A 15,929-nucleotide genomic window follows, 5' to 3' on the forward strand; every position below is an offset into this window, starting at 1 on the left:
AGACCAGCATGTATGTGGGTAGAAGAATTTGCTGGGGCCTCAAGTCTGGGCCCTTCCAGTCTGGCATGGTAGGTCTACATAAGCACAAGTAGAACAACCCCAGCCAGAAAGGCAGTGCAGCTCAGATATGACTTGTGCTTTGCTGCCGATTGGCTTCAGCTACGAATCAGTATTTCTCTTCACTTCCAATCCCTTCTTCAGCTGCAGCCAGGTCAGTAGGATTGTGCTCAGGTGTCTTCTAGGCGTTATCTGTACATCACCTTTGACTTCAGGGATGAGCATGCTTGTTAAGGAGCCAGCTCATGCCTTCATATTGCCATTTCTAATGTGTGCAATTCATTCTACAGACTGTGTTATCAAATTTAGGAGGTCAGTAATCTTCATTCAGCTGTAATCATGAGGTGGGGGCCAGCTGTCAGTGGGAAACTAGTGGTTACAGTGTTAGTTGTTGCTTTCTGTGTAGCTGGGCTGTATTCAGACAATATCTATTCCTGTGTGCTGGGAAGTGTTTTCTGCAATGCATAGCAAGCCTGGCAGGAGCTGAGCGTCCACAGAGAAATTTTACAAAGTGTTTTCACACAACACCTATAAAATATAGGTGAGATTTCTAATTACTGAATTCATTTAAAGGGTCTGTATTCTCCATGTACCTGTATCTTCCACACCTAACTTCTGTATCAGCAGTTGTGAACAAAGCTTTTTAGCATTTTTCATTATTGATACAGACATATTAGGGAATTTGTAGAATTAAAATTCAAGATTATGCACTGCATAAGACAGTAAGAGTGAAACTTCAAATGCAACAGGTCTGCTAGGACAAAATCTACCAATATACTGTGGTTTTCCTTAAGGCTTATGGAGTGATGTGAGGTTCTCTATTAAATAAAGCAGAGTGTAAACAGGGTATTTCTTATCCATGCATTTTCAGGGGAAAGGTAAGTGAGCCAACTGAACTTACCGTGTCACTGGGTTTGAATTTTCAGAGATAGCTGCCTTTGCTCTGTTCTCCTTGCAAAAATACCTGGAGAAAATGAAACTTGAAGATATTGCTGTGGTTTCATGGCCTGTCTCTTACTTCGTGGATGTTTGGGTTGGCAACACTGCCTCACAAAACTTGGGGGAGTTGGTGAATGTGAACCTACTCCCCTGAGCTTTTCAGAGTCACTAGGGCAAAGCAGTCTCTGACAGGAGATGAGATTGTCATCAGCTTTCCATTGCAAGATGGCTTTGAGATACTACTCCACAAAGTCTTTTGCATTAGTTTCTGACAGTTGTCTGGACACAAATCTTGCTTATGTCCATATTCCACTAGATTTTTAGACGAGGAAGGACTTTTGGACTAGGCTGTTGGAGAGAATGGCTTCCTGGAACATACTTTGTAAATTTCATATTTGATCAGCAACAATTTTGCTTTCTCTTCTTTCCTTTATCTCACAATGTAACTGTCATCCAGATGAGCTAAGAGATCACCAGGTCTGCTCTAAATAAATGTGTGTGATGCTCTCTTTCATGCCAGATAGCACAAAAAGGCACTGTGACAGATGTGCAGCTGGTCTCCTGGAATTTCTCCTGAATGAGCAAAGCAGGCAAAATGGGATGAGAGTCCTGTGCAAAGGAGTGCTTCATGCCTGAACAGTTACTACCATTTCAAGCCCTGTTCCTGGTAACACAGAACTGCTCCAAAAATACACCTCTCCTCTCACTGCAAATGCTTACAGGGCATCAGCCAGCTGTGAGCACTGCCATCCCCTGTCTGAGAGCTCCACCAGCCCACCAGCCAATTCACACCTTACACAGGAAGGAGGGCAGTTGCAATACCTGTATCTTGCACGGCCACGTAGCTACATACTTCTTACTGTCGTTTTCTTAAGGTGGCAGCATTTCACCTTTGGAGTCCTGTGCCGGAGTGACAGTGGCATTTTGATGCGTGTCTTCATGCAAGGTGGCCTAGGTTCTACTGTGCTGTAGCAGTGGTTACTTTTCCCTTTCTCTTTTATGATATTAATTCCAGCCTGTGTGCTTCCTGGCCACTGCCTGTGGTGCAGGGATAAGAGATCCTTGACAGCTGCTGGGGCCATGGGCTTGGCACTTGATGGAGATCGAATCAGCACAGTGCTTCCTGCTATGCTATTTAACAGATGACAGTGCCCAGCCGCACATAAATGATTATAAAATCTGAGAAATTAGGGACTGACAGTCCCTGTTAGAAACTTATGCTGGCTTTTGCGTGCTGTCAATACAAATCTCTGCAAAATGAAGCAGGATGGTTGGACCAATGGAACATGGACAGACAGGTTTGGAGGGCTAAGGTTTTCCTCTGTCTTCTGTGGAAAGGGAAAAGGAAATTTCTGCCAAGTGTTCCTGTTCCCTTCAGAGGAGCTGCTCTGTTTTCTGCTAGCAGAAAACCTGGCCTGTAACTTCTTTGCCTTGTGATATGAATGAAGAAGAATGTGTCAAAGCCAACCAGCACTGATTTTGAACATGGGGTCTTAACAAATATATTTCATAAAGCTCCACGTGACTTTGGCAATGTTCTTGGTGGTGGGAGGGAAACTGGTTAGTACTACAGGAAAGCTTGCTTTTAGCTTAGTGATCCTAAGACACAGCTGTATTGTTTAAGCCTCTTTAATTTCAGCACTTCTGACCAAGTACCTGCCTTACCTTTCTAGTCCAATCTAAGCTCATCTACATGAGAGAAAAATTATATTGTGGTTCTGGCACTGGTTGTCTCAATGATATTTATCCTGTCTTGGATTTCCCCAGTGTCTGGATGTAGGATCTGTCAAAGGGGCCAGGTCAGGGCTGTATGGATGGAGTCCAGTGAATTCTGGGGGCTGGAGAGAGGATTTATTTCATGTTGTCTTCTCCACCACATGCTTCAGAAAGGCTTCTGAAGATACCTGCTTTCCTTCTGCACTCAGAGAACCAATTTCCCGTGTGTCCAGTGCTCTTCTGGAGCTTGGCTGGTTTCCTGGAATCATCTTTCATTCCCCCTTTTTCTGACCTGTCCCATGGCATAAAGCTAGATTTAGTCATTGGTAGATGACTAAAGAGGATGAAAGTGATTGAGGGGGATGCCATTCTGATCATGTCGTTGACCGCAGGACCCCAGTTTGACGGTTTTTATGAACATTAGATTGAATTACAGCTGTGGTTATCTATCAACACTCTGATGGCTGGTAGTTGCCATGTGTACTACACATGTAAGATTCAGCTTTACTGGATGATTTAGTGAGGAATTTTTGAGTCAAGGACAAATCTCCTGCTGCTCGGCAGCAAGGTAGAGCTATTATTACAGAATAGGCAGGCAGTGAGGACAGTGTCGGTTCAGGCCCAGTTCATAAGGAATAGTGCTGTGATTTGCTCTGGTTGTGACTTATTTTTGTAGGAAACAGCTGGGAACAGAAAACAAGCTGGTAGTTAAGCAGCTGGGGAGAGAATTTCGAGCATGTTAGGTAACGGTAAGAAGGAGGTTTGGCAGAACAGCTCAAAGTATATTTACAAGGGATGCTCTTGTGTTACTTAAGAGGATGTGAGGGTGTGGTAGCATTCCTCTGGGCACAGCCCTCTGGCTGGCACCTGAACATGAAGTGGTGTAGGAACTTGGGCCTTTCAGGACAGGCAAGCAGATACCAGAGCATAACTGAAAACAGAAGATCATCACAGTGAAACCCAAAGTGCTTTTGTAACCTTGGAGTCAAGTTCTGACCAACATGTACGCGTGGTCCTCTGGCTGACTTGGAGCAAGGAGAGGAACCTGTTCCCTGGTCTAGAAGGAAACGGCTTTGCTCATCACTGGAGAGCTGCCACGTGTCTTCTGTGAGAGGCACCTGGCGCTGACTAATCAGGTTGCAATGAGAGATTGAGGAAGGCTGGGGACATTTTTCTTCTGTATAGCCTCCAAAATCTTCTCCTGTCCTACTTCCACTGTTCTTTTCCAGTGTCATCAGTGCCCTTTGTAAAGTGGCATTGGTTTGTTTGAGGGGAATATCCTGAAGGTGAAATTAAATTTGGGGGAGGAGGACTCCATTACATTGAGCAAACTAGCAGTGGCGTGGGGCTAATTTAGCAGACATCCACACAGAAGTCACCTTTTTATGTGATAAGCAGTGTTCACCACCACATTTCACACTGAACGTAACAATAACAGGGCCCCTGCAAGTGCTGAGGAGGGCAGTTAGGTATCCGAAGTTTAAATAAGTTGTCCTTTTTAATGTGGAAGAAAGATGATTGGGTAAGCCTTGTAAAATCTTGAGTGATCTGTGGAAGATGCCATGGTTAGGGTGAGTTTCCTCATTTCCTAGTAAGCCAGGAAAAGGAAATCCATTTTGACAAAACATGTACTGTGTGAAACAAAGTGCTGCAAGACACTGACTATGCCAAAAATTTAAATGATTTAGAAAGCAGTGAGAGACATTCCTAGCAGATAAGTCCATCAGTGCTGTTAAAGACAAAGCTGCAAATACTGCCTCTGGTTTGGAAAATCACAAAGGCAGAGACTGCTTAAAGGTTGCAGAGGGAAAGTTACTATGCTGTACTTTTCTTGCTCTTATGCTCTTTCCCTGAAATCAGTCAGCTGCAGTTGCCTGAGACAGGATGCTAGGGTAGATGGACGTGTTATGTACCTCACTGAGGTTGTTACGCTCTTGTAAAAAGCGTAACAAGAGCATAATAGTGAAGGGACTACGAAAAAAAGGGCAGAACGGCCTCTCCTCCAAGAATCTACATGTTTGCACTCAAGAAGCTCAATCTGGTTTGTGTCCACTGTTGTTACCTTGTAAGCAGGTCCAAAAGAGGAGTCGTGGTGAGTCTCCATCAGTGTAACATCTTGCTGAACGCTTAGCAGTGCTCTGTAAGGGTGTGAGCAGAAATGGCCCATCTAGACCCTGTATGTATAGCCATTGCCAAATGTGTACTCTCCGTGCCAGAGGATGGAACTGATAAAGCAATCTGTCCCCTAGCAGATTTTATTTCTGGGATTGTAGTTCTAGGATAAATGGCATCTCGTGCCATTTCCAGAGGGAATTTTATTTTATGCACATACATATGGACACTGTATGGGCACAGTGTACAGTGTTAAGCAAGGTGTAGCAGCAAGCTGTTCTTACAAGTTCCCTTTTTGTGCCCTTTTCCTTTTGACCTGCTCATCAGCTGCTCTCAGACCTTACCACCTATATTCTTCAGACCCTAAAGCATCCCTTTGACTTGCACTTCATATTCTCTGTAAGCTTTCAGACACTCTTATCTTAGGTTGGCTAATATGAATCTGGAGTAAGTCCATTGGATAAGCAGACCGGCAGGCTGGAAATTTCAGCATCAGTTTGGAGGGTGACTCTTAAACTCCCCTCTATGCAAAGCAGAAGTGTACAGTGATGCAGAGACTCCCTCTGAAACAGCTGGTTCCAGCTCTGAAAGCAGTCTAGCCCTGCTGTTGTGGTCTCCAAGACCTGGGTATTTTAGCCAAGCAGGTCGCTACAGTAACACCACTGCTGGTTTTGGTGCCAGGGTGGGTTTGGGTGTTCGTGGGTTTGTGACAGCACTGCCTTTTGCTATACAGGCACACCCTTTGAATCTGGGCTTGTTCTTTGGTTTTTATTGCCTTTTTCCCCTTGCACCGTGAAGTACTCCTCTCCATTGGCACAGAGGATTAAAGCTAGCTGGGTGGTTTATACCAGGGCACACGAGAACTGGAAGAAAACTGGGACGCTACTTTTAAGATTGTATTTAAAAAAGACTTCAGAGAAAGATGATTTCTTTTACAAGGGGGTGCTGGTTCCCTGCAGTGTGTTCTGTCACCATGTCACAAGATTTCTAAAAGGAGCAGAATCAGTAGGACACTGGTGTATCAGTCTGCAAAGAGCAGCTTCCTTCCCTCGCCTTCCATACTTAACTAAACTGGTATCACACGGTTCAGTCTCCCCACTCCCCTCCCACCCCTCCTGCCTGCTTCCGCCAACAGTCCTCTCAAAATGTGCTTGGTAACTAAAGACTCCCCTAAAAAGCTGACTCTTTCAGTTCTTCTGCACAACAAAAACTTGTGCTGCTCATAAATAGATTTGCAATTACCAAGGGAAACAGAAGAATAAGTGCAACCCAGCTGCATCAGAGCTGGCCTCCCATTCTGTCTTAAAGAAGCCCATGAAATTCAGCACATGCCACTCAAGCATAGGTGGGAGACCTCTGCAGAGATCTTTCCTTTGAAGAACATTCCTCTTCTGCAGGATCTGTTGTTTGCAGCAGAATTGTTAAAGAACCACAGAGTACCTGGCTAGTGTCTTTATGAAAAATGATGAATGCTTTTTGTTTGGTGTTTTTTTTACTAACCTGGGGTTTTGTGTATTTTTTATAGCAGTCAAGGGTAAAAGTTGCCTGACCAAAGCAGAGGATCCTGAGATTTATCGTGAGCTTACAAATTAGTTCTCTGCTAATAACATCTGATGTGTTGTCAATGCCATCTGAGCAATTCCAAGCACTTGCTGAGCTTTTGAGGAGGTCAGACTTCCTTACCTTTTGGGGCTTACAAGGGGTAATGGTTTTATACAGATGAAAAAAGGCATTGGCCAAGGCTATGCATCAAAATGGGTAGATCTGGGGGGGAAAAATGAAGATCTCTGACTATATCGGGTTATGTGGAAGGATTAAGCAGTAGAAAGGAAGGAGGCAGTGCTGTATGTGGGTGATTCCTAGCCTTCCCTATTGAAGAGATCACCTGTATAAGGAAGATCCCTTTTATGTCTTCTCCCTAGGCTGCCGGGGGGCATGAGATGGGCATACACCCAGCACAGTGGTTTTTGGCCACCCTGGTGACAGGATTAGGCAGTACCCCAGCATCCAATAACAGGTGTGTCAGCATCCTGCAAACCTGGGGGGCTCAGCTCAGATCCTGGGCTCAGGCTGTACATCCCCACAAAGTGGTTGGTTTCACAGCAAACACATTTCTGCATATCCCAGAAAACATTCCTGGAGCTGGGGCATGCAGTGTCACATGGCAGGCTTCTCTGCAAGGGCTCTGTGCTGCTTCTTGCTGGAAGTGCTGAAACAGTGAGGACAACTCTCATCTGTTGAATCAAAAGCAATTCCCAGTATTTCTGGTCTCCTCAGAGATGTGATTGCTTCCTGATACCCCTCCGGAGAGCTTCCCTGTGTGGGAGTTGCCTTGGCCCAGGTCCTTGAATGGGTCTGTGGAAGAATTCAAACATACAGCCCTATTGATGTTAGTGGGGACTTTATGATCTCTTTTATGAGGGGTATGTACCTGTGTTTCTTCCTAGGTGATGGGGGTGCAATAGCAGAGGCATGATGCTCACTTTCTTTCAGTATGATTACTAAAAAATGTTGCTTAAGACAATAACCAGGTCTGTGCAAGGCTGGCTGCAAGTAATAGGAGACTTTTGTTAGGCCACAAGCTAATGGTTTGGAGAGGACATACTTTAAATGTAAGGTCAGCCTATGTTCAGTGCCAGAACACCACATCATTGTTATTGATTGAGGAAATGAACTTCTAAATCTCTTGTTTTGTGGAGATTAAGTTACCTGCAGAGCAAGAAGGGACGGGGGAAGAAGACATCAATGAGAATGCAGCTCAGATATTGGATTTTTCTAGTGAAAAATCTCAATTTTAATTCTGTAGGCTTTCTACTGGTGTGCGGGGGAGAGAAAGGAGCTGGGAGAAGGACACTTATAATTTTGTCCAGTTCTTCTTTCCCTCCCTTCTGTCCATGTCCATGTGTTGAAGTGTGTAAAGCATCCAAGCGTCCCAGTTATTCTCGTTCTTCACAGAGAGCACTCTGTCCCTAACCTGAACTCATGGTGGTTTGGGTCTTTCCACAGAGTTGAAGAGGGTGCTCTGGATCTTCTGAACTCCAGTGTGGGGCTGAAGGGCACTTATTCTGCATGTTTTTTCTGTGCTGCAGCTATTTTTAACAGCTGATGTTATACGGTCTTATGCTGCTTCTGAAATAAGATTAGATAGCAAAGTCAAGAGGTGAGCAGAGAAGCCTGGTAATGAGGAGCAGCAGCTAACATCACCATAACTTGCTGAATTGCACTGGAGTGCTGCCTTGCAGGCTGCAGCCAGCCCCTTGACATAACCTGAGGTCTTTTCTTTCTGGAGAGAAGGGGCAAGTTCCTGGCTGTATACCTCACACATAAGCTTGGGTTCATCATTCACACGTCTGGGGATAATCATGCCTCTAAAGGTCTTTGGCAGCTTGGCCATGGTATCTTATGGTTTAGTGGCTGGTGATATAGAGAATGCATTTGGAATTTTAAGAAGTTGAAGATGGTCTATGAGGGACCACATTAGCTTTCAGAGGCAGCTTGCAAGCCCTTCCTGGCACAGAAAGTCTTTCAAGGAGAGGCATATTACAGTAACTCATGGTCCCAAGCAGCCTACAAGGAGCCTTGCAGGCTGTGCAAGACAAGTGAGTGATACAAGGGTCAAGAAAGAAAATCAAGTCTGTGCACTGTGTGGACTGTCTCCTCCACACCATGCTGATGTGGAACGTGAGCAAGGCTACTGCAGACACTATGGTCTAAATTGGAGAACCGGAGCAGTGCAGAACTAGAGGCTGCGTCTGGCTTGGTTCCCAGAAGAACTCCCCTGACATGCTTCTACTGCATGCTACATTCTTTTCTGAGCACCCACTGGTCTTTTGAGATTTTTCTAGTTCCCATGCAGCAGAAGTGTCCTTTAATTCAGTAACAGCCCTGAACATCACTCAGTTCAATTTCATGAGACCAAGTTAGACTAACAGAACATCTTTCTTTGCTTACATTTCGTTTTGGTGGTAATGGTTGCGTATCTAAGGCATCAGGAAGGAAGGCTTCAAGAAGGAACCAAAAGTTAGAAAATGCATATGTTAGAAATAAGGTTTTGTGCATTTTTTTTTCTTGTGGTCAGTTTCTGCAAAGACACGTCTGTGCTGTGTGTTCCTCCTTATTTATGCAAAGCTGGTCATGAAATAGCAGCAGATCCCAGCATGCACTGTAATCTGCATGAAATCAGTTCAAGTGAAATTCTGTAATGGATGGAGAGCATCGTTGTGTTGCCTTTTTTTTTTTTTTTGAAGGAACAATAGTCTCTGTGTTATGTGCATCAGAGTTCATTCAAGGATGTATCCCAAATGTAGGTATTATGTAAAAGTAGAATCTCTTTTCTCTGTCTTTATCCTCCTTGTATCACAGTGCTTGGAGTAGAAATAAATCCTGTTTTCCTGCAACTGAAGGAACAACAATGGAGTGAAATTCTGCCTGTAGAACTCGTTTGCACACCTGTGTTATTTTGAACTGTTTAGTAAACTAACCAGCAAGCTTGGCCTACAAGTGCTGCTTCTAATTCTTACATTCCCTGCTTTTTTCATGCTTGTAAGCATACTTAACTGTTACGATGCCATGCTGTATAGCTTGGGAAGATCTTGAACTAGTTGCACAGCTAGGAAAACAGAACTCCTTTAAGGTGCTTTAGGCAGAAGTGGTAACTGAACACCAGCCTCTTGGCAAAATACCAGCTTTGCCAAACAACCTTTCCAGAGGAATGTGTCACACCAGATACAACTGCGAATTATGTTTTGCCTGATAGCAGCAAGAGAAGTTAGTAAGTATCAGTGGACCTGCTTTGATGCCATGAGAGCTGGACCTTCAGCTGAAATAATTTTTTTGTGTGTTTGATCCTTTGACAAGTTCTAGGTTTGGTCTTTACAGACTGCTCCACAGGTCTTTTACAGATTTCATAAGGTTATCCGTAACCCCAGTTTCTTCCTCTTCCCAGGTGGTCCTGGTGCTGAGAGGGAAAGAAGACAACTCAAATAGCCCACTGGTGCTATTTTCTTAAGTACTTGTGTCAAGTACGAATCTTGGTGTTTTACTTCTTTGTGTTTGCACTTCCATGCTTGCTGAGCTGGAGTGCTTGCTTCTGTTGTATGTACACATAGTTCTCTCAGCTTGCGTTTGGGCTGTTGAAATTAAGGATGAAAGCTTTGTGCCAGAGTAGTGTATGCCATAAAATGTTGGTTAACGGGTTTCCCTGAAATCCATTCACATTTCAAATAGATTTATGTGTAAGGGGGGCAGTTTGAACACATTGCAAACCCCTAAAGCCTTAGTGAAACCTGAATTTGGCCATCTCAACTATTTATAGAACACTCTGTGCCTATTCTAAATATATTTTCCTCAAGGGGAGCTCATCTCAATCCCCTGCTCCACAGCTTCATTTGGATCAGCAATGCTGCTATGACCTGTTAGCAAAAATTCCTTCTCTAGCTCTGTGGCAGAGCTGCAGATGTTGCTGGTCTGGCCCTTAAAGGGGAAATTCTGTGCTACACAGAGCTTAAGGCTTTAAACTCTGTAGCCAGCCAGGTATAGAAACATTAATGATATATTGGGTCATTTCCTGTAGCAATTGCTACATTAATATTCCTCCTCTGCTGGTAGGTCTAGAGTTCTGGAGAGGGGTAAAACAAGTAATTTAATTGGCAGTGTGTGGCACCTTTCCCTTTCAAGAGTCTTCAACCTTGCAAACTAGGCTTAATGGTGAGCACACAAAATGTTTTCTTTCTATAGGAAGTGTGAAGAGCGTTCTGTGGGCAGAAGGCATTTCTTATTGCAAGGATGCTTGAAGTTGGTGTTTTACTTCTCTGCTGCAGGGAAGAGAAGTATCTCTTCTGTTGGAGTACTTCCATGACAGTGCTTGGAGAGCTGTGCCTCTGACTCTACAGGATAGTTCTTCCTGGAATGCTACCTACCCACCAGGAGCAGAAGTCTTCTCTTTTCTAGCTGGCATTTTGTAACCCCTCTGGCATTAGAGCCAGCTGTGCAGGCTTTACCCAGTGCAAACTTTGCTTTGTGTTAGTGAAGGCGGGAGTGCTGTAAGGTGGTATAGAACTAACATTGCAGGAATGGCTCCTGTCTTGTCTGGCTTTGGAGATTGATCTGTTGTTTTCCAGTCAGATGAATATGGGGCATTTAGAAAGCAGGGTTTGAGTTCCACTTGCTGTGGATTGAATGGGGTCAGTCTGTCAGCAGTATTGTTCACACATAAGGACAGAGGGTTTCTTCAGGCCCAGGAGAGCAACTCATCCCACAGTAGATTCTGAGGTGGAGAATCTCTACCTTTTAGAAAAATCGTATTTTCTTTTTCAGTCAGATGCTCTGGCTATACCATAGGATAGAAGTTGTGATGCAAAAGGTACACTGCAGAACTTCACAGGACATTTTTCATCCTTCAAGTTTAAAAATATTTAGAAAATGCACCCTTTATTGAATTTGGTAGGTTTGAACAGTTTCTTCTGTAGGAGGGTTACATTCTGTCTGCCTCTCTCAGGAACACCCACAGATGTGCATGACAGATGCTGCAGATCACCATCCTGAGTGGAAAATTTTGGGTTAGTGTAGAGGCAAGATGGGCCATCAGGATAGTAGTTATGCTGCCCCACAGTAAGGGTTGGTACTGACATATATGCTTGGAAGAAAGTAACTGCTCCCTGTCCCTGTGATGTGATTGACCTAGATTCTACTTTGTGGATCTTGGACTCAGTTTACAACTTGGGTGTAAAGCACCAAGGCTGCTTGCGCTGTTTCAAGGGCAGATTTGGAAGCAGTGTGTCAATATCATCTTCAGAAGTCATGTCACTTTAGGCACTGGTTAGAAATCCTTTTCTGGGTACAGTGAAGGAGGGAGGGCCACTTATTTGGCCTGAGGGATGGAGAACCCTGTGCAAGGCTTTGCCACTCCATGATCAGGGTAACATAGCTCACTGCGTATCTAAGCACCAGAAAACGTTTTTGAAGTTGACAAAAGCTTTTCTTGGTTATTACCCTTTAAGGTTGAATGGGGCAGCGTGTGGCAAGATCACAGAGAGGTATTAGCTCAGGACTTAGCAGGAAGAGTTTCTCAGCATTCCTCCAGAGCTGTTTTCTTTTACTGCCTCTGGAGCCACAAGAAATGGAAAGGGTTATGTACTTGCCTGCCTGGCAGGAATTTAATCCCAGCTCAGTTCAGCAAAATGGACTGGGTCCAGTACTCATGAAAGCAATGAAATAGCTGAAGTGTATTTTGCAAGGAAGTTCATATGAGGGATTGCATGGTTACCCTGAATATTGCCCCAAGACACATTCCCCTTCACACACTGGCCTCTTCCTAGAGTCTCCTTGGCTATTCCAAGGAATCAGTGTCAGCATAGCTTTAGATTTTGCCCAGGTCATGGCTTACCTGTGTGCATGCAGATAGCATTTCCTTGCCCCTGTCCTAGCATGCAGGAATGGAAAGATGAGTCTTTGCAATCACTGCAGTGCTACTCAGCCTAGTGCAACACTCCATGCCTTGGGGTACTGCTGCTGCACTCTGCTAGGGAGACCTGCTCAGTTCAGGCAGTATCTGTGATTCCATGGGGATGCATTAATGCAGGAAAAGTTTTGCATTAATGGAGCTAAGCCAAGATGGGTGCTCAGACTCTAGTGCTGATCATTTGTGTTAGTGTTTCAGTAAAAAATACCCCTAAAGTGTCTGTCAGTAGTTCCTGGTCTGACAGTGTGATTGGCAGTTTTCTGGCTCACCTCAGCATGCCTCTGGCTTGTTATTCCCACTAATGTCTCTCTGAGACTGGCTTCCTTGTAATGGAAGGTCTCCATTTAACCACTCTTGATATAAACAAACTAGAGTGCCTTTAGAAAGCTAGAGTATGTAACGTGTGCCAACAAAAATTTTATCATTTGTGCTTGGAAGAAATGATATGTCCCTTTTGCAGTGCTTGTAAGAGATTCAGCATCTCCGTTTGTAGTCACTGTCCTTGGTTCCCTCATGGCCTAGGTGTGTTGTCTGAACTGAGGCAGCGAAAGAATCAAGAGCATTTAACCACAAGACAAACACCAGTAGCGAAACAGCCCAGAACAGCAGAATCAGAGTACCGAGCAGCTGAAGTGAAAAGCTCAATTTTAAGACTAATTTGAACATTGAATGAGGTGCTGATATCTCAAATACTGTGAGGAGTCTCTTCTCAGTCTGCTGTTCATGTTCTGTGAGCAGAGTATAGTGGTATATATAGAACACACAGTGAAAAAATGGCTTTGTGCAGCTAGTGCGGACAGTGCAGTGTGAAGAGAAGTGTCTGGTTTTGGTGACAAAATTAGAAATTTGTCTTCATGTCTGTGCTCTGGGGAGCTGATCACGTATTTTATGGCATGATACCATATTACAGCTTGAAGAACCAGTTTCAGAGCTGGCTTCTGTAATTGCCTGATAGGTTAACCTGTTTCCATTTCCCCCTAAGAGGAGGATATATCACCTTTATTCATATTGTCTTGTTCATCAGTAAATGTAAAGCAAATTGTAAAATCGACCTGCTTGAACTAATATTTATAGTGATTCATTTGCTCATGCACAAACCAACGCCCTGATGCTAGTCTAGCTTTTTCCTTATGCCAGATTGAAATAAGATCATTATTGTCAATTAATATTCTCTTTTCTTTTTGAAGTGTTGGGGAAGCATTTGGATACCATGGAAATGAATGACAATATGGTGAAAAACTGGTTTAGAAAGTATTTAAGATATTAAATTTAGTTCTCAAAGTAGTTTTGCTTTATTTTACCAGGGCTTCTGCTTTTGTCCATTGTTTCCAGTATGATGTTTAGGATGGAATTCACCTATACCCAGGAATGCAGGGGAGGCTCTGCCCTGAGTCAGGTGGGGCTTAGGGTTGCCTGGGTGCTGGATGTGATGTACATTCATGTGTACTTTCGTACATTCACAAACAATGATGGATACCTCTGGTTGCTTTTTTATCTGCTGGGTATGGGATGGGGTTTAATCCTGGTTAAATCCTGTAAATCCAGGTCTGTTTGCCTTCTCTTGAAAGAACTTCTCTTTCTTTTGCAGGCATGGTTCAGAAACTCGACCAGAAGCTGCCTGTAGCCAATGAGTACCTACTGCTTTCAGGAGGTGTGCGGGAAGGTGTGGTGGACATTGATCTTGATGAGCTGAATGTTTATGCACGAGGCACAGACTATGACATGGACTTCACCCTGCTTGTTCCTGCACTGAAGCTGCATGACCGCAACCAACCAGTTACGCTGGACATGCGCCACTCAGCTTTGTGCCACTCTTGGCTGAGCCTGCGTCTGTTTGATGAAGGAACTATCAGCAAATGGAAGGACTGCTGCACGATAGTGGACCATATCAATGGAGCTACCAATTATTTCTTCTCTCCAACAAAAGTTGCAGACTGGTTCTATGACTCCATTAGCATTGTCCTCTCTGAGATCCAGAAAAAGCCCCAGCGAGGGATGCCAAAGGTAGAGAAGGTAGAAAAGAATGGGACTATTATATCCATCATTCTGGGAGTGGGCAGCAGCCGCATGCTGTACGACATTGTCCCTGTGGTGTCCTTCAAAGGCTGGCCAGCTGTGGCCCAGAGCTGGCTGATGGAGAACCACTTCTGGGATGGGAAGATCACAGAGGAGGAAGTCATAAGTGGGTTTTACTTAGTGCCTGCATGTTCCTACAAGGGGAAGAAGGACAATGAATGGAGGCTTTCATTTGCCAGAAGTGAAGTGCAGCTGAAAAAGTGCATCTCCAGCAGCCTCATGCAAGCCTATCAGGCCTGCAAAGCTATCATCATCAAATTGCTGTCCCGCCCCAAAGCCATTAGTCCATATCACTTGCGGAGCATGATGCTGTGGGCTTGTGACAGGCTACCAGCCAGCTACTTAGCCCAAGAGGATTATGCAGCCCATTTCCTCCTGGGTCTCATTGATGATCTCCAGCACTGCTTGGTCAACAAGATGTGCCCTAACTATTTCATCCCCCAGTGCAATATGCTGGAGCACCTCTCTGAAGAAACAGTCATGCTGCATGCGCGGAAGCTGTCCTCAGTCCGCTCAGACCCTGCCGAACACCTTCGAACTGCCATTGAACATGTCAAAGCAGCCAACCGGTTAACGCTAGAGCTCCAACGGCGGGGCAGCACCACCAGCATCCCCTCCCCGCAGTCAGATGGAGGGGACATCAACCAGCCTGATGACCGATTAGCCAAAAAGTTGCAACAGCTAGTGACTGAGAATCCTGGGAAGTCCATCTCCGTCTTCATTAACCCAGATGATGTCACAAGGCCCCACTTCAGAATTGATGATAAATTTTTCTGAGCTTTCATCAATGTTTCCTGGGATTTTTTCTTTTTTTTTTTTTCTTTTTTTTGCTTCGTTTTTATAAACTCTTGCAGCGTGCAGGTTTTTCCATTTGGTTTTCCTTGATGACTTAGTCTCTTGTTTTTTACATATCCAGCGTAAATTGGATCTGTTGAGAACAATCTGAATAAATTATAATTCCTGGTTCTGCAGGACGGTGCAGATTTTGAAACAGTATATTACTATTTCATATGCTGCTTTGATTTTGTTTTTCACCCACCCAGCCCCCTGGTCTGTGAGTAGTTTCTAAAGGACAACGTGCACCGTAAACACACATGCCACAGTGTAATGTAAATTTTTTTTCAAGCTTCCATAATTTATGTACATTGTTGGGCCTGAGGAAGGGGCAACTCACCTTCCATTGCTTTGGAAATTCAGTTTTTTCTCATGAGCTTCCATCACCCAAAAGAAATAAGGAGAGACTCTGGGTTGGAAAGCACTACTGGTAGTTTGACGAGGCCAAATCTACTGGGCTGAAGCTCAGTTCATCTGTTCTTCACACTTCTCACACTAGGGGAGAAAGTTGACTTTAAAGACAATGATGCAGCTTTTGCGGGGATGAGTTGTTTCTGTTTTGATCTACTTTTTGAATGTAATTGTTCATAATTGGACCTTGTACAGTCCAGAGGGTTGTTTCTGCTGCTTTTCCATGCAAAATAAGGTTATGGAATGTTAGTTTTAGTGTGTGTAATTATTCAAAGCCTTATTTAAATTCTATTAAAGAACATACCATTATAAATGTTAATTGCAC

At 44.2% G+C, this 15,929-nt stretch overlaps 1 protein-coding gene across 1 annotated transcript in view; it reads left to right on the plus strand.

Moving 5' to 3' along the window:
• The window catches only part of MB21D2 (Mab-21 domain containing 2), a 63,457-nt gene extending 47,870 nt beyond the window's left edge, over positions 1-15,587 (plus strand). Inside the window, exon 2 of the mRNA XM_080623901.1 lies at positions 13,872-15,587. Within this exon, the coding sequence (XP_080480027.1) occupies positions 13,872-15,136 (1,265 nt within the window). The 3' untranslated portion in view covers positions 15,137-15,587. The remainder of the gene's footprint in view (positions 1-13,871) is intronic.
• Positions 15,588-15,929: the final 342 nt, after the last annotated feature.

This window comes from Psittacula echo, assembly GCF_963264785.1.
Source record: "Psittacula echo genome assembly, chromosome: 7".
In the NCBI taxonomy this organism is placed as follows: Eukaryota; Metazoa; Chordata; class Aves; order Psittaciformes; family Psittacidae; genus Psittacula; species Psittacula echo.